Source organism: Protopterus annectens, chromosome 5.part1, assembly GCF_019279795.1.
Source record: "Protopterus annectens isolate FY-2018-M chromosome 5.part1, PAN1.0, whole genome shotgun sequence".
NCBI lineage: Eukaryota > Metazoa > Chordata > Ceratodontiformes > Protopteridae > Protopterus > Protopterus annectens.
Genome location: NC_056736.1, coordinates 87,741,071 through 87,763,150, shown reverse-complemented (window position 1 = coordinate 87,763,150; position 22,080 = coordinate 87,741,071). Strand labels below are relative to the sequence as shown.

Sequence of the window (22,080 nt, the reverse complement as noted above, 5' to 3'; positions counted from 1 at the left end):
AGTTAAAGACTTCGTACAGGTCCAGCCTCGGATGTTCAGTAGCCATTGCCCTTCCAAGCACTGGTCCTCTCCGGCCCCCTTCAGGCCAGCTCAGACAAAGACCTAGGGGAAGCAGATCCCCCCCCACAGACGGCAGTCCCAGGGAATGCAGAGATCTAAGCAATGGAGTTCCTCCACTTCAAAAACAGGGAGTGCTAAGCCACCCCTTATAGAAAGAACTCACAATGACTTTACACCTCCACCCCTTACCTCTGCCCACCTGCTTGTGCCCCTAGGAGGAAAATTCTCCTCCCATACAGAAAACTGGGCCTCTATTACCAACGACCAATGGGTCCTCAACATAGTGTCCTGGGGATACAAATTTTATTTCCACACTCTGCCAACCCCAAAAGGGTTCCCAGATCTTCATCCAAACCGGTGGGCAGAGACAATTCCCTGTTCTCCATGAGGGCAATATAGCCTGTTCCTGCAGTCCAGAATAGCCAAGGTTTCTATTACAGGCTTTTCCTGGTACCCAGAAAAGAGGGCACCTGGCACCCAATCCTCGATCTATCGATTCTAAACACCTTCCTGGTGATACCAAAATTCAAAATGCTCACCCTCTAGCAGCTTCTTCCTATGCTTTCTAAGGATGCTTGATTAGCCACCCTAGACCTAAAAGAGGCCTATCTACACATCCCAATCAGGATTCTTGCAGAAAATATCTACATTTCATGGCAGGATCTATGCACTTTCAGTTCTCTGCGCTTCCCTTTGGCTTATCCACTGCTCCAAGAGTTTTCACAAAATGCCTGCTCCAGCCATTGCTTTTTGCAGACAAAGGAATATTCAAATTTACCCCTACTTAGATGACTGCCTGATTCAGGCATGCAGACAGGAAAAGCTGTTACAGCACCTGACCTTTGTAAGGGACCTACTGACCTCCCTGGGGTATACTATAAATGAAAAGAAATCCAAAGTAGTCCCAACTCAAACAATTGTATTCCTGGGAGCAAGCCTGGACACAGCACCCCAGATGGCATTCCTTACTCCAGAAAAACAAGCCTACCTGACGGGCTACTTCTCTCAACTAGCCACCAGGACCCATTTATCCGCAAGGAAAATCCTGCAAGCTCTAGGGTTCATGGCATCATGCATTCTACTAATTCCATATGCCAGACTGCATATGAGGAAACTACAGTGGTACCTAAAAAGCCTTTGGTGTCAACACTCTCAGGACCTGGAAACTATCGCACCTATGATACCTTGACTAAGGAAAGATTTTCTTTGGTGGACAGCAGCATGCAACCACAATAAGGGTCTTCCCTTCTCACAACCCCACGCCACCCAGACCCTAACAACAGATGCATCAGATTATGCCTGGGGTGCACACCTGGATGGCAGGTGGATTCAGGGCCATTGGAGCCCAAATCAAATGCATCTGCACATCAACCAAAAAGAGATGCTAGCTGTTCAGCATGCTCTGACAGCTTTCAGACCCCTACTCTCTCCAGGGCCTCTAGTGATCAAGACAGACAACACCACAGTGATGTGGTATATCAGCAAGCAGGGACAAACTCACTCTTAACCTCTCTGCAGGCTTGCCGTGACCCTTTGGCACATTGCTTCAGCCATGCAAATTCACCTGCTAGCATAATTCCTGCCAGGCTCCCAAAACTGTCTGGCAGACAACTTAAGCAGAAACCTGCTAGACCCACATGAGTGGCAGCTAGACCACAGAACCTTCAACCTTGTAACCCAGAAATGGGGCACCTCGAAGGTGTACCTCTTTGCCTCCTAAAACAATCACCAGCTCGGCAAATTCTGCACAAGGGAACCTCACAGCAAGGCCTGGAAAATGGATGCTCTATCCTTCCAATGGGTAAACCTCTCGATCTATGCCTTTCCCCCCTCGACCACTAATTTCAAGAGTACTGCTCAAAATAAGGGAGGAAAAAACAAGGGCAATCTTGATTGTCCCAGACTGGCCATGCCAGAACTGGTACCCACTGCTGTGCAGCCTGTCACCCTCGCCACCATGGCACCTACCACAGATCCCAACACTCCTCACGCAGAGGAATGGAGAATTCATGCATCAACAATTGCAGAACCTGAACCTGGCAGCCTGCCTTATTCCCTGACCTCTCCTCAAGCTGCCAGCCTAAGCAAACAAGTCCTGGATGTTATATGTGAGGCCAGACACCCGAGCATTTGAAAATCCTATGCCGACAAGTGGAAAAGTTATTGCACCTGGATCCAGACTATAGGAGCTGAAATAGCACAGCCCTCCCTACCTCTCATCCTGGAATACCTAGCAGAACTGCTGCACAGGTGCCTTTCCTTCTCTTCTATTAAAATTCATGACTCTGCCATCTCTGCTCATTACAGCACAGAGCCAACTCTCTTCTCTCACCCTCTCTTCAGACAGTTCCTAAGAGGGGCTAACAATTTAAGGCCACCCAGAAGATCTCCTACCCCAGCTTGGGACTTTAACTTTGTGTTGGAAAAGCTCACACTTACCCCCCTTTGAGCCTGCAGCTTCAGCAGAGTTAAAATTCCTCTCTTGGAAAACAGCCTTGCTTCTGGCCATCAGTTCAGCTAGAAGAGTTTCAGAGCTACAAGTACTCATGGCTGTAGTGCTCTTCATCATTTTCCTTGCTGACAGTATCTCCCTCAGGACTAACCCAACTTTCATGCCTAAAGTGGTGTCCAGTGTGTCTCTCAACCAGTCAGTTCATTTGCCCACCTTTTTCCCTAACCCTCAAAACAAGGGGGAAAGAATTCTGCATTCTCTAGATGTGCACAGACAGCTCAGATTCTACCTGGATGGGACTAAATCTTTTAGGAAAACTGACCAATTGCTAGTCAGCTTTGCAGCAGGGGCAGAGGGCAAGGCCATATCCAAACAAGCAGTCTCCAAATAGATAGCACACTGCATCCATTTACCACGGGAAAACGCTTAACTGCCTAAAGGGGGGTCAGGATGCATTCCAACAGGGCAACCTCCACCTCTGCAGCTTTTCTCAGAGGGGTCCCTACCAGGAGGCTGCAACATGGACTTCTGTTCATAACTTCAACAAAATTTACCACCCGTCTGTCTTCTCCAAATCCAGGGCAGGCTTTGCAACCGCAGTCTTGCAGGGCATCCTAACCAGCCCCCAGTCTTCTTGACTGCCTTCACCCTTTTCTTCAGCTTTGGGAATCAACCCAAGTGTGATGACTGCAACAGTGAAACACGAAGAATATAGTACAGTTGTGTACACCTACCATAAATGTAGATGTTCGAGTGTATTCACTGTTGCAGTCCTGGTTTCCCACCCTCCATCCTCCTTGTCTCTCTCTCTCTCTTCCTCATGCTTTACAGGGGATTTTTGGTATTTACTTTCTACTGGTCGTGTTCTTCCACCATAACCTAGCTCCCTGTTTGGGGGCTCCTGACAGTTGGGTAAGAAAAACTGATGTAATGGCGTCGGGTGCCTGATTTTTTACTACTGACGACCTGACGTCAGTCCTGGAGCTACGGCAACCAATGCAGAAATGCTATGCCTCTGGTATTCGGGCCAACTGAGGGCTACCCCTGGCAGGATAACCCAAGTGTGATTACTGCAACAGTGAAACACTCGAAGATCTACATTTATGGTAAGTGTACACAACTGTACTTTCTCACCTTTGCCCTTTGGTCTTTCCACTGCCCCAAGGGTATTCACAAAGTGTCTCGCTCCTGTTGCTGCTTACTGCAGACTTCTGGGCATCCAGGTTTACCCTTACCTGGACAATCTTCTTTTTCTAGCTCCTTGCCCAGAGACCCTTGACCAAAATCTACAATTCACTATTTCTCTTCTGCAAAGGTTGGGGTTCAGAATACATTTCAAAAACTCCTTTCTTTCCCCCTCACAAGACCACATTTTCTTGCGTTGCAGATTGCAGACAGATATGATGATGGCATCTCTGCCTCTCCCAAAAGTTCAGTATCTCATTTCCTACTTCTATAGTCTTCTCCCTCTTCTTTCTCTTACAGCCAGGGAGTTTCTCAGGCTCTTGGGTTTCATGGCATTCCCCATTCCCATGCTACCTCTGGCCAAACTTTATATGAGGAAGTTTTAGTGGTACCTGAAATCAGTTTGGATGCAGCATGCACATCCACTGGAGTATGTGGTTCCTGTTCCCCCTTGTCTCAGAAGGGAACTCCTTTTGTGGATTCAGCAAATTTCCCTGAACCTAGGCCTTCCTTTGCATCCTCCTCTTCCCACTCAAGAGTTGTTTACAGATGCCTCCGACCTAGAATGGGAAGCAACCTTTGCTTCCATGAAGGTACAGGGCTTTTGGTTTCCTGCTCAAAAGGAGGACCATATCAATATCAAAGAGATGAGAGCTCTCATATTAGCTCTTCAAGCATTCCATCCTGTATTCCGTTCCGGACTGCTAAAGCTGTTTACAGACACCACCTCAGTTCTCTGGAATGTAAACATGGGGGGCGGGGGTGAAGTCTTTCCTTTTGTGCAGGTTAGCTCTCATGGTTTGGGAATTAGCAGATCAGTACCAGGTGACTCTTCAGGCAGACGGTCAGAATTCTGTGGCAGACAGTTTGAGCAGGTCCATGACTCAATCCTACGAATGGATGCATCACAGGGATGTGTTTCTGGATATTGTCCACCAGTGTGGTACTCCTCAAGAAGATCTATTTGCCTGCCTCTGAACAGACAACTTTTTTGTGCCAGAGTCCCAGGTCCTCTGGTTTGTAAGGTAGATGCCCTATCAATTTCTTGGAGGGGGATGTTTCTTTATGCATTTCCTGTCATTCAGAAAGTCCTGCTCATGATTCAGCAGGACAAACCAAAAATCTTGCTGGTGACTCCCTTTTGGCCAAGACAGCATTGGTTCCCTCTTCTTCTGAATTTAGCCAAGGGCAGTCATCACAAGTTACATCACAGGGTGGGCCTTTTTTACACAAAACAAAGGATCTCTTATCCATCCACATCTGTCAACTCTGTCTGACTCTATGGATGACAGGCTTCTGATTCCTTTTAGATGCCTTTTTTAATGAGGATGTGCTTAGGATACTGCAGGAGGCCAGAAAACCCAATACTAGAAAATCCTACTTTTCCAAATGGAAGAGGTTTTCTATTTGGTGTCATTCACACAGTCTGGATCCACTGTCTGTGGATGTTCCATTGGTTCTTTCATACTTGTGTGAGGAGTTCAATGATGGGTTTGGCTTGTCCTTGATGAAAGTTAATTTGTCAGCCATGTCTGTCTGTCTGCCTTTGTCTCCCCCTTTGGCTTCTAGGTTAGAGGTTAAACTTTTTCTCAAAGGTGTCCTTCACATTAGACTTCCTAGGAAACTGGTTCCTCCTCCTTGGGATTTGAACTTTGTTTTGGAGAAGCTGACTATGGCTTTATTTGAGCCTGCAGCTACAGCTTCCTTGCAACACTGTACTTGGAAAACTGTTCTGTTACTGGCTTTGACCTCTGCTAGAAGGGTATCTGAGCTTCAAGCTTAATGGCTTCCCCACCTTTTCTGATTTTCCTTAAGGTCAGGGTCTCTCTGCTTAATAAACCCTTCCTTTATGCCCAAGGTTGTGAATAATTTGTCTCTTACCCTTTCATCCCAGTGCTCTGGGATTGCCTGTTTCTAAGCAGACTATTTCCTCATGGATTTCAAAGGCCATTTTTTTTTATGTTTTTCATGGTGAGAGCCTCCCTTTTTGTGTTAAGGCTCATTGTACTAGGAATATTGCTTCTTCGGGTGCTTACTTTAAGTGTTTGGATACTAATTCCATTTTAGAAGCAGCTACCTGGACTTCTGTACATGCCCTTCACCAAGCATTACAAATTGGCATCTCCAGATCTAGAGCTGGCTTTGCTAGAGCCATTCTTCATGGCTTTCTAGAGAGCTCTTTTGGTCCTTCCACCTCCTAGGTTTCCTCCTGAGCTTTAGTACTCTCCCTGATGTAAATAATACTGCAACATTAGAATAGAAGGACATAGAACAGTTGTGTACAATTTTACCATAACCATAGATGTCCTTCTCTTCTATGTTGCAGTATTCTATCCCCCCCCCCGATGCTTGCTTTTGTTCTGGATGTCTGCTAACCTCCCTTTTTCGTTAGGCTGACGTTCCACATGGGGCATTCAGTTCTGAGGGTTGTACATGTGGACGTCACTTTTATGGCCAATGTACTCCTAAGCCATTCACTTCTTGTCTAACGTACTAGCAGTACTTTAAAGCACTTGTATACTAACCAGACATTGGGTCAACCATGGTGCAGGATTCCCTCATGTAAAGAATACTGCAACATAGAAGACAAGGGCATCTATGTTTATGGTCAAATTTTATACAGCTGTTCTATATATTGATAGCATTGCTTTGGCTAAAACAAACATTTTGTTCCATTTCTATCGGTATACTGCTCAGCATTTTCATTTACCTGACAAGAATGATCATCTTTCACAGTAGAAAAGGAAAAGCTTGTTCTATCTCTGTGTCATGGCTGATAGGCTAGTGTTGATTAAAAGCAGTTGTCCTGGCACCACACACACACTGTAATATATCTGTGTACAGTGCACTGACATCATGTCCCTCCCAGTCCAGAAATGACAGGATGGAAGCAGCTTCAGCTTTCACTATATGACTGACCACCTAACTTTCACCTCTCCCTTGCAGTAACCTTGTCTGTTTAACTCTATAGGGCTGTCCTATGTAAATTCACTTAACAGCGGGACAAACTGATGTATCGTAAAGAATGAAGGCGTCCTTAGGATGGCAGGTAGAAGTTACAGGTCATCTGTCTGGTAGATGGTACAGAGGATTAAGGAGCGTTAACGACCTGTTTCTTGTGCTCCAGGGTTTGATACCCCCTCAACCTCCATCACCTAAATGTGTGACTCTGAGCAAATCACTTATCCAGACAATGCTCCTGGGCTTAGCCAGAGAAAGGTCAATGGAGATCCGTGCACCACCACATTTAACAAGTGCAAATTAAATACAATTTGCTGGAATGCACGAAAAGGGCAAAATAAATAAAAACTACTAAACTGTAGATAAAAACTGTACTAAATACAACCTTCTAAAACCTAGATTAAATGTCGATAATGGTGATCACTGGAGCTTGCCAGTGTTTTCACATGATTGTCAGATCATTATGGCAGTAGTATGGCTCGACAGCTGTAGTCATAACATTCATGGAGTGGTACATTGATTCTGTTTGCTGTTCCTGTCAGTTGTTTGCAAGGAGGTCTGTTGTCCCTTTAACATTTTCCATCTCTGTCTTTAAAAATAGTCAATAAAAAGGTAGTTGCAGATGAGGGATGAAAGGGATAGCACACTGTTTGTGTGCCAAGTGGTTATTGTGGGGGGCTTACATCATTTTACTTCACCTACTCCTGCAGTCACAGAGAACACTACAGCTTGCTTATTAATGACACTTCCTGTTCTGGATGCAAAGTTTCTCAAGGTCTAGTGCTCTCCATATTCACTAATTGTGTTCCAGACAACATGCAAGTCCGAAAGAGCAACAGTCTTTCTGAATCGGCACATATAGCCTACATTATCATTTTTGCTGCTTACATGTGCTAGTGCCTGAAGAAAACATTATGCTGAAAGATGAAAGAAGGGCTAGCTATTTAAAGCCTGTCTAAAATATAATTTGTAAGCTTTTAGCAAGCAAGAAAGGAATAAATCCTAAAGACGGCTATACAGTTAAAAACGTTACTGCTTTTTTTATTTATTTAACACAAAAACCTGTGTGTTTGACTAGAGAAGAATACATTTATTTTAGCCCTTCATTTAATGCTGTAATTAAAGGCCATAGAAGTTGCCTGTACCTGAAAGAAGTCATCACATTACTTGAAAGCTGTTTAAAAGGGTTACAGTGTAGGTTAAAAAAACATGTAATAGTAGCTGCTTTTGTGCACTTAATCAGAATTGTGTTCATTACAGAACATCTACAAGTGCTAGTTTAATCCAGTATGCATACTATCACTGTCAGGTATGTCCATTTCTCATAGGATTGCTTTATTTATCCCTCCATGAGCTGTTGTGATCCAGTTTTATTCTAAAATGTTGTTGTTTGTTCTGCCACTGAGTTTTCTTTAGGCGTTCATCCTTAGTGATGTTCATCGTGTTACACTGCTGCAGTCATTACACTTGGGTTATCCTGCTGTCAGGCGGTCCTGCAGTCGGCCAGAGTTCCAAAGTCTTGGTCCGGCGTCGGTTGCTGTCACTTATTCCCTGACGTCAGTGCGCCAGGGGTATATAAGATGCATCCAACGCCATTTTCTTCAGTCTTTCTTGCCGCGCGGTGCCTGAAGCAAAAGCAGTTCGCAAGTGCCGGTCGGCCGACTCCTGTGGTTTTTGAAGTCGAATTTCAGATCCGAAGTCTTCAATAAAGCAAAGTACCCCATTGGGGAAACTTTTTTCTTGCCTCAGACCAATGTCAGAAAAAGTTAATTGTATTTCTTGTGGGAAGCAAATACCTCATAAGGACTTCCACTCTTACTGTATTCCATGCCTAGGCCCTGATCACGACGTCACTAGTTGTCGGTTTTGTGCTAGATTTAACAAACGCACTATAAAACGACGTTTTGATTTTGCTTTGCACTACTTTGGCCGAAGGTTCAATTATACTATGCCGTCGGATCAACCGATGACCGCAGTTCTGAAAAAACGCAAAGACAAGGATAAAGACAGGCATCCGAGGTCCAAAACCGACGACGAAGCCTCTTCTAGGCCAGTCTCCGGTTCTCAGCGAGGAGCTTTCGGAGCCCCTGACCCCCGCTACCTTAGAGCCACAGGCTGCCCCCAACTCCCACGTGGAGACAACTAGGCCTCTGGAAACTCAAGGTATTGGGCCTACGGAACTAATCCCTCAGATGGGTCCGGAGCCGCTGAGCAGGCATCGGCTTCTGAGGGTGTTTTCAGACCTTCACAACTTACCATTAAAGCAACAGCCAAGACAAAAACACCATTAAAGACAAAGAAGCAAGTACAGCATTCTCCTGGACAATCCTCCATGCCTAAGAAACAGATGCTTAAAATGGCCGAAGACCTCATTACTCTAATCAGGGGTTCCCATCCCCCTCCTGAGAAAAGGCCTAGGCAGGATACAGACTATGATTCCTCTAATCAGGTTTCCATTTCCCCTGATTCCTCTTCAGACCAGGGATACTCTCTTCCCCCCTATGAGGACTCTGACGCTGAAGAATCTATCCCTTCAGCCTCTCCTCCTGAGGATTATTCTTTTGGGGAAACTTTATATACCATGAGGGAGCATTTCCACTGGGAAAGTCAGGATTATTCAGAATCCAAGAAAAGGCTCAGAGACTTCCTTTTATTGCCTCAGCACAGGCCCCATGGCTATTCCGCCTGTGTTAGATATTGTGTTCTCTGAATCCAGCTGATCTCCTGATTTTTTTGCCCCCTACACCAGCCAAGCCAGATAGGTATTATAGAGTCCCTGACTCTCACAAGTTTCTTTATAAAAACCCTTCTGCTGATCCAGAAACTATTTCCCAGGGTCTCAAAGGGGTTAAGGCTTCCATTGCAAAAAATCCAGTCCCCTCTGACAGAGATTCTAGAGCATTGGATAGATGGGGGAAGAAAGTTTACACTTCTGCAACTTTAGCAGTAAGGGCTTTAAATTGCCAGTTTCACATGCTTAAGTACCAACAATATTTAATGGCTCAGCTAGAACAGAAAATGCTTGCAAGCTCAGAAGCTTCTGACTATAAAGAAATGCAGGATTTATTGCCTGCAGTTGAACAGGTGGGAAAACATACTTTGCAATGTGGTTTTGAGTCTTTAGAGGCCTCTTGTAGAGCCGCAGTTACAGGTTCTGTGATTCGAAGACATGCTTGGTTAAAAGAACAGAGTTTACCTGATCATGTTAAGGCAAAATTATTGGATGCTCCTTTACAGCATGATACCTTGTTTGGTGTTAAAGCAGAAGAGGTGTTAAAGAAAATGGAGGATAAAGCTAAATCTGTGCAAACAGTCAAAGATTTCTTACTGGTACAGCCACCTCGATTTAGCAGAAATTGACCTACAAAGAATTGGTCCTTTCCAGTGTAAGACAGGCCACAGAGAGGCAGATACAGACGCCCAAGAGGTAGATCTCAACCCCAAGGCTCTAACAGACAATGACAGTGGAGTACCTCAACGCCAAAAGGAGGTGAGGACAAGTCTGAACCATACAGGAAACAGTCCCAATGACTTCCCCCTTCGTACACCAAGCTCTTCCCTTTTGGCAGCCCCCTTGGGGGTAAAACTAGCATTTTTTTCTCAAAATTGGCACACAATCACCCAAGACAAATGGGTTCTGAATACTGTGTCTCAAGGTTACAGGTTCCACTTTCACACTTTACCAAGGCTAAAAGGAATGCCAAACCTGCCGCAAAATCAATGGGCAAAGGCTCAAAAACAAATTTCAGCCCTCATGGACATGAGAGCTATTCAAAAAGTACCACAGCAGGAACAAGGACAAGGATTTTACTTGAGACTCTTCCTGGTCCCCAGAAAGGACACAGCCTGGAGACCCATAGTAGACCTTTCAACTCTAAATACTTACCTGGATGTTCCAAAATTCAAAATGTTGACACTACAGCAGCTTCTTCCCATGCTGGGCAAGAAGGCTTGGCTTGTTACTCTGGACCTCAAAGAGGCATACCTGCACGTCCCTTATCAGACAAAATTGCAGAAGATACCTCAGATTCAAAGCTGGTACAATGCACTACCAATTCTCTGCACTGCCCTTTGGCTTATCTACTGCGCCCAGGGTCTTTACAAAGTGCCTGGCACCAGTAATTGCATTTTGCAGACAAAAAGGAATTCAAATATATCCATACCTGGACGACTGCCTCATTCAAGCAGAGACAAAGGACATTCTTCTAAAGCATCTGGCGTTTGTAAAAAGGTTGCTAATTTCTCTAGGGTACACAGTAAACGAAAAGAAGTCAAAACTAGTGCCCTCACAACGGATAATATTCCTGGGTGCCAGCTTAAACACAACGGCCCAGATGGCTTATCTCACGCCAGACAAACAAGGACAACTGACTCAATATTTTCAGTTGCTGGCAAAAAAAGTCCCATCTCCCTGCAAGAAATATTCTGCAGGCCCTGGGATTCATGGCATCCTGCATACTAATAATTCTATATGCCAGACTGCATATGAGGAAATTACAATGGTACCTAAAAAGTGTTTGGACTCAACACTCACAGTTTAGAAGCAGTAATACCAATAATTCCCAGCTTACAACAGGAGTTCTAATGGTGGGCACAGGCATGTCACCTCAACAAGGGTCAGCCTTTCACTCTACCCACAAGCCAGGCAGACACTAACAACAGATGCTTCGGATTACGCCTGGGGAGCACACATGGCAGGAAAATGTATTCAGGGCAAGTGGACCACAGACCAAATGCATCTTCACATCAATCAAAAAGAGATGTTGGCTGTTCAAAATGCCCTAACAGCTTTCAAGGATCTTCTGCATCCAGGACAATTATTATTAAAGACAGACAACACCACAGTAATGTGGTACATAAATAAGCAAGGGGACACTCATTCTTATCCCCTATGCAGGCAAGCCATGACCTTGTGGAATACAGCTCTAACTTATCAAGTTCATCTGCAAGCACAATTCCTGCCAGGAAAGAAAAATACTCTGGCAGATGATCTAAGCACGAATATCATGGACCCTCACGAATGGAAATTGAATCCACAAATTTTCAGCATGGTAATGCAAAAATGGGGATGCCCAGACAGATCTTTTTGCCTCCCCACTGAATTGCCAACTACAAAAATTGTGCACAAGGACTTACCACACACAAGCATGGAAAGTGGATGCTCTCTCGTTCAGCTGGAAAAGTCCAAAAGTTTATGCTTTCCCACCACTGCCTCTCCTTTCAAAGGTACTCCTAAAAGCCAGACAAGAAAAAACACAGATGATTCTGATTGCTCCAGACTGGCCACGCCAGCACTGGTACCCAATCTTAAAGAACTTAGCTCAAGGCCCAAAATGGATTTTGCCTCAAATTTCACACCTTCTGACTCAACAAAACAATCAGATCCTGCACGGTCAGCTCAAAACCCTAAACCTGGCTGCATGGCAGATTCATTAGTCAAACAGGCAACACCTCTCTCTAAAGCTATTACGGATGGTATTTTGGAGGCCAGGAGGCCTAGCACCAGGAAATCTTACTCAGAAAAATGGAAGAGATTCTGCGCCTGGAACCAGGCTCAAAGCCTTGCCCCTCTTGTCCCAAACATTCCTCAGATTTTACAATACTTAACTGAGGTGCTGGACAAAAGCCTATCCTTCTCATCAGTTAAGATCCACGCCTCTGCCATTTCAGCACATTGCAACACGGATCCTCTTTTATTCTCTCATCCCCTGCTAAAGCAGTACCTCAGAGGGGCTAAAAACATAAGACCACCCCAGAGAGCACCAACACCAACTTGGGACCTCAATTTTGTTTTGGAAAAACTGACCCTGTCACCTTTTGAGCCAGCCAATACAGCTGATCTAAAGTTTTTATCATGGAAAACAGCTCTGCTCCTGGCAGTAACTTCAGCACGAAGAGTCTCAGAGCTACAGGCATTCATGGCAGTGGAACCTTTTATAATTTTTCATCAGGACAGAGTTTCTTTAAGGACAAACCCGGCCTTTATGCCAAAGGTGGTATCTAGTGTGGCTCTTAACCAAACCATCCATTTGACAACTTTTTATCCAAACCCCCAGAATAAAGGGGAGAAACTTCTGCACTCTTTGGACATACACAGGCAGCTACGCTTCTACTTGGATAAAACAAAAGCTTTCAGGAAAACTGAGCAACTGTTTGTAGCATATGCTGCAGGATCACAGGGCAAGGCTATCTCAAAGCAGACTATCTCCAAATGGATAGGACACTTTATTCATTACTGCTACACACAGCATGGAAAATCAGTCCCTAATAACATTAGGTCACATTCTACCAGAGCAACAGCCACTTCAACAGCCTTTCTCAGAGGAGTACCAACCAAGGAAATTTTGGAGGCTCTAACTTGGAGTTCAGTGCACACCTTTACCAAGCATTACCTCTTGCCTCTTTAATCTAAATCCAGAGCAGGATTTGCCACTGCAGTTCTGCAGGACCTCATAGCCAATCCTAACTCTTTATAGACCAGCCACCCAACCTTAGCTTTGGGATTCTACCCAAGTGTAACGACTGCAGCAGTGTAACACGATGAACATAGTACAGTTTTGTACCTACCATAAATGTAGATGTTCGAGTATTCACACTGCTGCAGTCCAGGTTACCCTCCCTCTATCTTAGCTGGACTTATCTATACCTTTCTATCCTATACATCCTTTGTGGTGTATTTGCTTGTAACTGAAGGTATTGTTTTTATTTTATATATATGTTTTATTAGCAGTATGTATTGCCTACCTACTTGGGGCCACCTGACATCTGGGGCAGGAAAAACTGAAGAAAATGGCGTCGGATGCATCTTATATACCCCTGGCGCACTGACGTCAGGGAAGAAGCGACAGCAACCGACGCCGGACCAACACTTTGGAACTCTGGCCGACTGCGGGACGGCCTGATGGCAGGATAACCCAAGTGTAATGACTGCAGCAGTGTGAACACTCTATCTTTGATATTAGCTAGAAGTGATCTTCGTAGCACCTGCAATGTGCCAAGTATTGACTCCTCCTGCAATTCATATGGAGTTTGTTACATGTATCTGTAACATATCCAAGTATGATTGTAAATTCTTTTTTTATAAGACCCATTGCTCCTACTACTGTTGAAACTGTCTGGGTATTTTTTTTTCCACATTGCCTTTGTTTCTGCTTGCAAATCCTGGTATTTTATGACTTTGTCTCTCTCTCTCTCTACATAAGACACTTTAGTCACTGGATATAGCAATTTCAATGATCAATGCTACTTTTGTCTTCTTTTCATAGATGACTATGTCTGATTTTCTCACATCTTTTTTTTGAACTGTTGGTAATGACTCTACCTGTGTCGGCATGATGATACAAAAATTAATATATACAGTGGATATAAAAAGTGTACACACCCTTCTTAAAACGCCAGGTTTTTGTGATATAAAAAATGAGACCACAATAAATCATTTCAAAACTTTTCCCACCTTTAATGTGACCTAGAACCTGTACAATTCGATTGAAAAACAAATATGTTGGGGGAAAAATATAAAAAATAGGAAATGTACAATAAGCTAGTTGCATAAGTGTACACTCCCTTAAACTAATACTTTATTGAAGCACCTTTTGATTTAATTACAGCATTCAGTCTTCTTGGATACACACCTGCTATCAATTAGAGACTCTGATTAACCCCAAATACAGTTCAGCTGTCCTAGTAGGAATTTTCTAACATTTACTCAGTTGCCTGCTACAGCAAAAGCTATGGTTCACAGAGAACTTACAAAGCATCAAAGGGATCTCATTGTTGAAAGGTATCAGTCAGGAGAAGGGTACAAAAAAATTTCCACAGCATTGGATATACCATAGAACACAGTGAAGACATTCATCAAAAAGTGAAGAAAATATTGGACAACAGTGACGTTGCAAAGAACTAGACGTCCCTCCAAAATTGATGAAAAGACAAGATGAAAACTGGTCAGGGAGCCTGCCAAGAGACCTACAGCAACACTGAAGGAGCTGCAGGAATTTCTGGCAAGTGCTGGTTGTGTAAAACATGTGACAACAATCTCCTGTATTCTCCATATGTCTGGACTATGGGGTAGGCTTGCAAGAAGGAAGCCTTTTTTTACACAGAAAAACATCCAGGCCTGGCTAAAATTTGCAAAACAATACATCATGTCTCCCAAAAGCATGTGGGAAAATGTGTTATGGTCTGATGAGACCAAGGTTGGACTTTCTGGCCACAATTCCAATTGGTACGTTTGGGGCAAAAACAGCACTTCGCATCACCAAAAGAACACCATCCCCCACGGTGAAGCATGGTGTTGACAGTATTATCATGTTTTGGGGTTGCTTTTCTTCAGCTGAAACTGGGGCTTTAGTCAAGGTGGAGGGAATTATGAACAGTTCCAAATACCAGTCACTTTTAGCCCAAAACCTTCAGGTGTCTGATAAAAGCTGAAGATGACGAGGAATTTCACATTTCAATGCGACAATGACCCCAAGCATACATCCAAATCAACAAAAGAATGGCTTCACCAGAAGAAGGTTAGTTTTGGAATGGCCCTGCCAGAGCCCAGACCTAAATCCAATAGAAAATTTGTAGGGTGACCCGAAGAGGGCTGTGCACAAGAGATGCCCTCACAATCTGACAGATTTGGAGTGCTTTTGCAAAGAAGCGTGGGCACATATTGCCAAGTCAAGATGTGCCATGCTGATAGACTCATACCCAAGAAAACTGAATGTTGTAATTAAATCAAAAGGTGCTTCAACAAAGTATTAGTTTAAGGGTGTGCACACTTATACAACCAGCTTATTGTATGTTTTTTATATTTTTCCCCTAACAGATTTGTTTTTCAATTGAATGGTACAGGTTATAGGTCGCATTAAAGGTGGGAAAAGTTTTGAAATGATTTATTGTGGTCTCATTTTTTTATATCACAACCTGGCATTTTAACAGGGGAATGTACAATTTTTATATTCACTGTACATAAGATATATCATGTACCTTTACAGGGATTATCACTGAGTTTACCTGTGTCAACATGATACAAAAATTAACACATACTGGGTATTCTTTTGGTTCTTAAGGCTGTTATCATAAATATGCTTCTGTATTCTATTTTGTTATTAGCAAGGCTATTTTATTCAGCTAGCACTTCTAAGGATATATGCAGATCATACATGTTTATGATTCACTAACGAGGAATTCCTCCACCATGCCTGCATCTGTAGTTTTAGTACAGACTGCAGATAGTGAAACCACAGGATGGTGAGAAAAGACTTGTAAAAGTGAAACACTCAAGCTGAGAGAAGAGTTGGTTTATAAAATGCTGCATCATTTCTACTTAATTTTTCAGAAAAATATGGCATTGGTCCCTTTCATCAGAACAGTGTAGTACAACATGTATGTGTAACATTGCAGATAACATTTCTGCTTATTCCTAATGTTGTATGAGCTTGGAATTAGTATATTTAGAAGTGTGGGAGTTTGGGGTGTACAGCCCAAAATATATACTTGGCATGTTCAGTTTTGTTTAATGGGTGGGTATTTTGATGGAATGTGATTTCTACATTGAGTCGCAGTGTAATTTTAAATCAAAAATTCAGTAGAGGTCCTATAGGTCCTTGTTTAAACTTTTTAACACCACTACTTACCTCTCAACCTCTTAGTACAAAAAATATGAACAAAGCCAAAAATAATAGAGGGACAAAGCCTAAAAAATAGGGACATATTTTAAATGTTACTCTTATTGTCGTTTTTCTTTTGGCTTTTCTCGGTTAGGGGTTGCCACAGCGGATCTCCAGTCCACTAATGATTGGTGCCGAGGTGCCAGCCCGACGCCCAACCTTCAACGAAGGCACGCCCATTCACGCGTGTCTTTCGAATGCCACTTGACAGTGGGAAGGGCATGCAGACTCCACACACAAGGTGCTCCAGCCGAGAATCGAATGGGAGTACCTCTTGCTGTGAGGTGACAATGCTACCGCTGCACCACTGCGGCTTCCTTTTATAAACTTAGAAAGTTGCTAGAATAAAATGTCCTGTGGTACCATTCATTTTCTGAAGGATATAAAGTCTGAAACGTGAAGGACTGTCATAATTTAGTGAAATCAGTCCTCGCTGATTTGCCACAAAAAGTCTAGAAAACCACAAATTTCATGAGAAACAGACCAAAAATATAGGGCAAAAATTTTGACGGTTGAGAAGGTATGCTACCACACTTGATATAAAACAGACTTAATGATTTGCTATCTCAGAGGCAAATTAGTTGCAGTTGACTGTTTCTGCAGTTTGTGGCACAATTAATACAGAAATAGAAATAGTTGAGACATTTATGAGAGCCATCACAGTGTCACTGCAGAGGGTTTTTTCTTGGCATAATGTTAAAAAAAAAAATAAGAGAAAGAAAGATACCTAGTTCTGAAATGTGTTTTCAGTTATTAGCATTGAATGGTGAGAAAAAAAAAACACTTTGCACAGTTATCAGAACTATGTACATGGTTTGCAGTTATGTGCTTGTTTGTATTAGACCTAACTGTGCCAAGGTGTACTTTTGCAACTCTCTTAAGTATTAGGTTATGCATCTGGACAAATTTTATTTTTGTCATCTTATGTTTGATGCCTTCTTTCTCCTCTGTGTTATTCAGACACCATTCTGAAAACTTTGGTGGCTACCAGGATGATAACCTTTTCCAGGATGAAATGAGATACCTTCGTTCGACATCTGTGCCTGCACCTTATATCTCAGTTACTCCAGATGCCTGCCCTAACGTCTTTGAGGAGCCAGAGAATAACATGAAATCTATGCCTCCCAGGTAGTTTTGAAGTAGCACTACTTGCAATGCTTAACATGCCAACATGTCATTGTCAGTATCTTTCAATAATAAAATTGCAGCATAAAACTCTTTTGATGCAGACTTAGCAAAAAAAAAAAATGTTGAGCATGTTTTCTAATAAGCTAAGAAAACACAAAATTTAGGACTATGTAGTCAGAAAAGATTCTCAAAGAGCTGAGTAAAAATAAAGTTGACTTTTTGAACACTAGTTTTGGAGTATGCAAGTTCACTATGACATTCTCTCTCTCTCTCTCTCTCTCTATATATATATATATATATATTTTGAGGAGGTGATTGGATTCTGTTTTACCAACAGCTTAGTTGCAACACTGGTTAAACATTATGGAGTGATTAACCACTGCACAGATTAAAAGTGCCACTGAATCTATGTCTGTTATCCAGTAAATAGTTGTATCTTGCTTCCCTTCATCACAAGGTTCAAGACTTTACAAAATGAGGAGTTAAGAATCTTGCTGGGTTTGGAGTTAACTCATTCTGAGGGATAGTTACAAAATTGTAATATTTGTTGCCACTGTGGTTCTTTTAGAACTGTATAATGTGTCAATTTTGCTTTTTATAACATTGATTGACTGTGGAATAAGCTGGCAAATCTTATATGCAAGTCCACGTCTGTGAAAACTTTTAAGGCATCATTAGACTCTTGGTTTGGCCATTTGGTGTACTGTGCAAAATGTGGAGTGTGTGTTCTAACATGGCCTCCGACCTGAATACATGTATACCTTGAACTCTGAACTATAATCATTTGGCATAGATAGTGGTGCTGCCCTGAAACAGAAGCTGGTAAAACCCTTCAGCTGAGGTTGAGATGGAATTTCCAGTTGATGCTTTCATTACCTGTATAGCTGACACGCACGAGAAAAACAGCAGTTGGTACTGACCTTTCCTCATTTATCTCCCTTTTAATTTTTACAGTTTAAGGTTTTCTAGTCTGCTTGGAGCTCAGTCCTATCACTTGGCTTTCTAGCCTACGAAAATGTTACCATGCCTTTCAGTGAATGTGTTCTTTTTTCTTTTCTTGGATTCCTTACAGTTTTTTGTTTCTTTCTTTCTTAATTTCTAATTCATGCCAGGTTTGCAATTCAAATTCTGTAAAACCTCAGAAGCATTCCTAGTAGATCAGTGCCTTAATAGCAGTCAGCATCACAAGGTGCACCTGAGACTTTATCCTTTAATTTTATGGTGACAGCTTTCAGAATGCAGTCTATTAAAAAATTACAAACATGCTAACCCTTTGTGTTTCTTGGTGTAGTTATCATGCAGTAGTTTATATGCCCTACTAATTATAACCCTTTTAACAGCAGCTTCTGCTCTAAATTTGACTAAAATTTCTACCAAAGCAATTCTTTCAATTAGTAATCCCTTTTTTTCCTCTTTACTTGTACCCTAATAACAATCCCTGATAACGAAGGCAGTCCAGACTTCTTGGCCTCATCCCACTCTGTTACCTTTCCCTGTATGGTTATTTGCTCCCGATACATTGGTTTCTTTGCTAGCTTTCCTAGTAAATTCCAGACCCATGTTGCCTATTTTCTGCACCCTGGTTCTAATTATCCCTATTGGCAAAATCTCCTTTCTCCTTTCATGTGTTGGCTTAGTTCTTGGAATACCTTCTGCAACTTTGTAAATGTAATATTCTGTATGGTGGTTATTGTTCTCCTCAAAGATCTGGTTCCAAAGTCACACTGCCTCTCCTTATTTCTTGCCCCTGCACACCATTTCATCATCATCCCTTCCCATTTTGAGAATTTAACCTTCTGCTTGTGTTATGTACGCGAGCCTTAACTGTGTAGGTCTAAAATATCCATTAATATCAGGTAATCTGAAAGACATGCCCCAGTTCCTTTATCCCAACTTGGGGAACCAGTCCTGAAGGAGCTGCACCATATTCTTGCCCTCACTTTCTTCTGGTACTCCAGATGTTTGCAAGTTGAAATATTGCATTTGCTTTTCTTATAACTTTTGAAGGAGTGTCTGAGATTGCTGTAGCAAAAAGTCATTTTACGGCTCTGATCTGTTTCTTCTCCCCTCATGGTCTGTCATATTTCTGCTTCCTTGATCTTCTTGTAATGTCTAGCTAGTAACTCCTTATCCTCTTGATTCTGGTCTTAAGTGTCTTAAAGATAAAGAGAAGTTTTAGTATTTTAGATTGTGTAGTGCTTTGATGCTGAGGCTGATAAATAAGCCACCTTCTGTTGTAAAAGTTGAAGTGATGTAGGTTGCTTCAAGTCTCTGTGTGAAAAAAATATTTTATATCTGTTTTTATCTTTTTCTCAGATAGTTGGGTCATTTAAATCTAATGCAGTAGCAGAGGGATGAACAAGAAAGATGTATATTTATTTTTAAGTAAATGCTGAAATTCCCACCCTGGAGTTCTTCACTTCCATGGCTTTCAGCAGAAGTCTCAATGCTTTTTCCTTTTATACTAATACATTAATTTTTCTGGATTAGTTTTAAGCATGCACATCATTTTTGCCTGCAAAATGTTTAGTAAGTTCATAGAACTGAGCAAGAGTTACTCTTCGATTTTGCAAATTCTCCCGTAAGCCTTTTTAAATGAAGTAGAATTAGAAACCTGTGACCAGTCATGGCTTTGAGGTAAGTTTTGTTTAGCTCATCAAGCCCTTTTTAACAGTTGAGAGCATTGTTAAAATTTTAATTATTTCAATCAGAGCATCAGGACATAGTGATTATACTGTACACTTAGACTTGCTATATGTAGCACCTTTACAAGAACACAAAGTACATTACTCAATCTATTGTGAAATCCTGTAATAGCTTTCCAGTAAGGATAAAACAAAGTTTTTCCAAAGAATCATTTAAGAACGCTTAAGATAATAGGACAGGTGCTGGTGTTTATTATGTGATCATGGAGCCTGCATTCTTAATAATCCTTCAACCTAAAACACCGATGGTAATTAACTGTGAAACTAGATTTTATAATATAGCCATTTTATACCATGAGCGATACTTCCTTACACCACATAAGATGTGCTTGTTATTAAATAATTTCTAGGTAGCTTTATCGTAATTTTTTTAAAGCTTTGTTAATGAATTAACATAAGTATTGACAACAGATTTGAATGGCCATTTTTTAAAACAAATCTTCATCTCTGTTCTGTTACTTTTCTTACAGACACACATCTGTCTGGACTTGCAGTGAATATTTAATCTTCCTTCCCCCAAGTCCAAGGCATATTAATAACCCTGAGTATCTGACATGCTAATACGTTCTTTAAACATATCAGTGTACAGTTTTCAGCTGATGTGTATATATTTTTTTCAAATAACGTCACATCTTTCAAACTTCATTTGTGCCTTTCATCAGAATATCCTGTAAATGTCATAGAAGTTCATTTTTATTGCACACTAAAAGGAAAAAAATACTTTTGGTAATTCACAGAAGAAAACTTGCCCACCCTGACAGTTCCCCATTTTCAGCCTCCCTTATTTGCTTCTTTTGCTTACTCTTCTGTACGTTTTTTTTGCCAGATATATATTATCATCCTGTATCTGTTTTTTTTTTTTTTTTTTTTTCTGGAACTTGATCCAAGCATTATCGTCAACCCCCTTCTTCCTTTGTCACATCATGTCAGGGTGTCTCATCAGCTGTCACCACTTTTCTGGATTCAGAGCCATTCTCCTACCTTTTTCAAATTACACAATTGTCAGGGTTTTCTCCCCCATCTGTTTGCTGAACATCCTAATCTTCTCTTGCCTTCTTCCTCCCTGTTCCAAATCTACTTTACCAAATCATATTCTGCTTTCCACCATATGTGACTAAACCACTGTAATCCGTTCTCCTTGACATTCTCTGTAACTGGGGCTACCTGGACTCTTTCTCTGATGCCCTCATTTCTTTTTTGTCTGTCCTACAGTATGCATTCTATTATCTGTCTCAAACACTTCATGTCCCCTACCTCAAATGTACTCAGCTGCTTTGCAGTCGCTGCTCAGGTTTCAGTGCCATCCAGAAGCACTGATTACACTACTCAGTATATATTTATATACTCATGTACATACCAGTTGTCTACCTGGCACTTGGGTCATCTTGCAACAGCAGACGTGTTTTTTTTTTTTTTTAAATTAACTTTAAAAAAAGAGTTTGTCCACCCTTGCATTAGGACCAATGTTACCTGAATAAGGTTCAGGACTGCAATCTTGATTATTCAACATAGTTCAAGTGAAATGCATTATGACCACTTACAAAACATAACTTGTTACTGTAACATAGAAGTATTTCTGGTAATATAGCTTTGACACCTAAACAAGGGTATGATGGCAGTCAGTATATTTAATTGAAAGCTATGCGGCTTACACAAGCAAAAAAGTACATAAAGTACATGATTGAACCAGTTTTCAAAAGTAGATTTTTTTTTCCTGTGGAGGATGGGGCACCCCCCCCCCCCAAAAAAATGAAGCTTTACATTTGTATCTCCTGAGCTTAATCTAATGAAGTCTGAGATTACAATATGTCGGAAAAGGGCAAACCCCAACCACAGCTAACTCTTTTCTGATAAAATTATAACAGAATGCTGTTACTTGATGACCTGACCTTTACACTGACACTGTACATCATAAAAAAATCCTTTCCTA

General features: G+C 41.8%; 1 protein-coding gene across 1 annotated transcript in view; it reads left to right on the top strand.

The window, feature by feature from the left end:
• Positions 1–22,080, top strand: part of MYCBP2 (MYC binding protein 2) — a gene marked incomplete in the record, with an annotated part of 5,088,083 nt that overhangs the window by 4,360,359 nt on the left and 705,644 nt on the right. Inside the window, 1 exon segment of the mRNA XM_044072904.1 lies at positions 17,278–17,445. Within this exon segment, the coding sequence (XP_043928839.1) occupies positions 17,278–17,445 (168 nt within the window).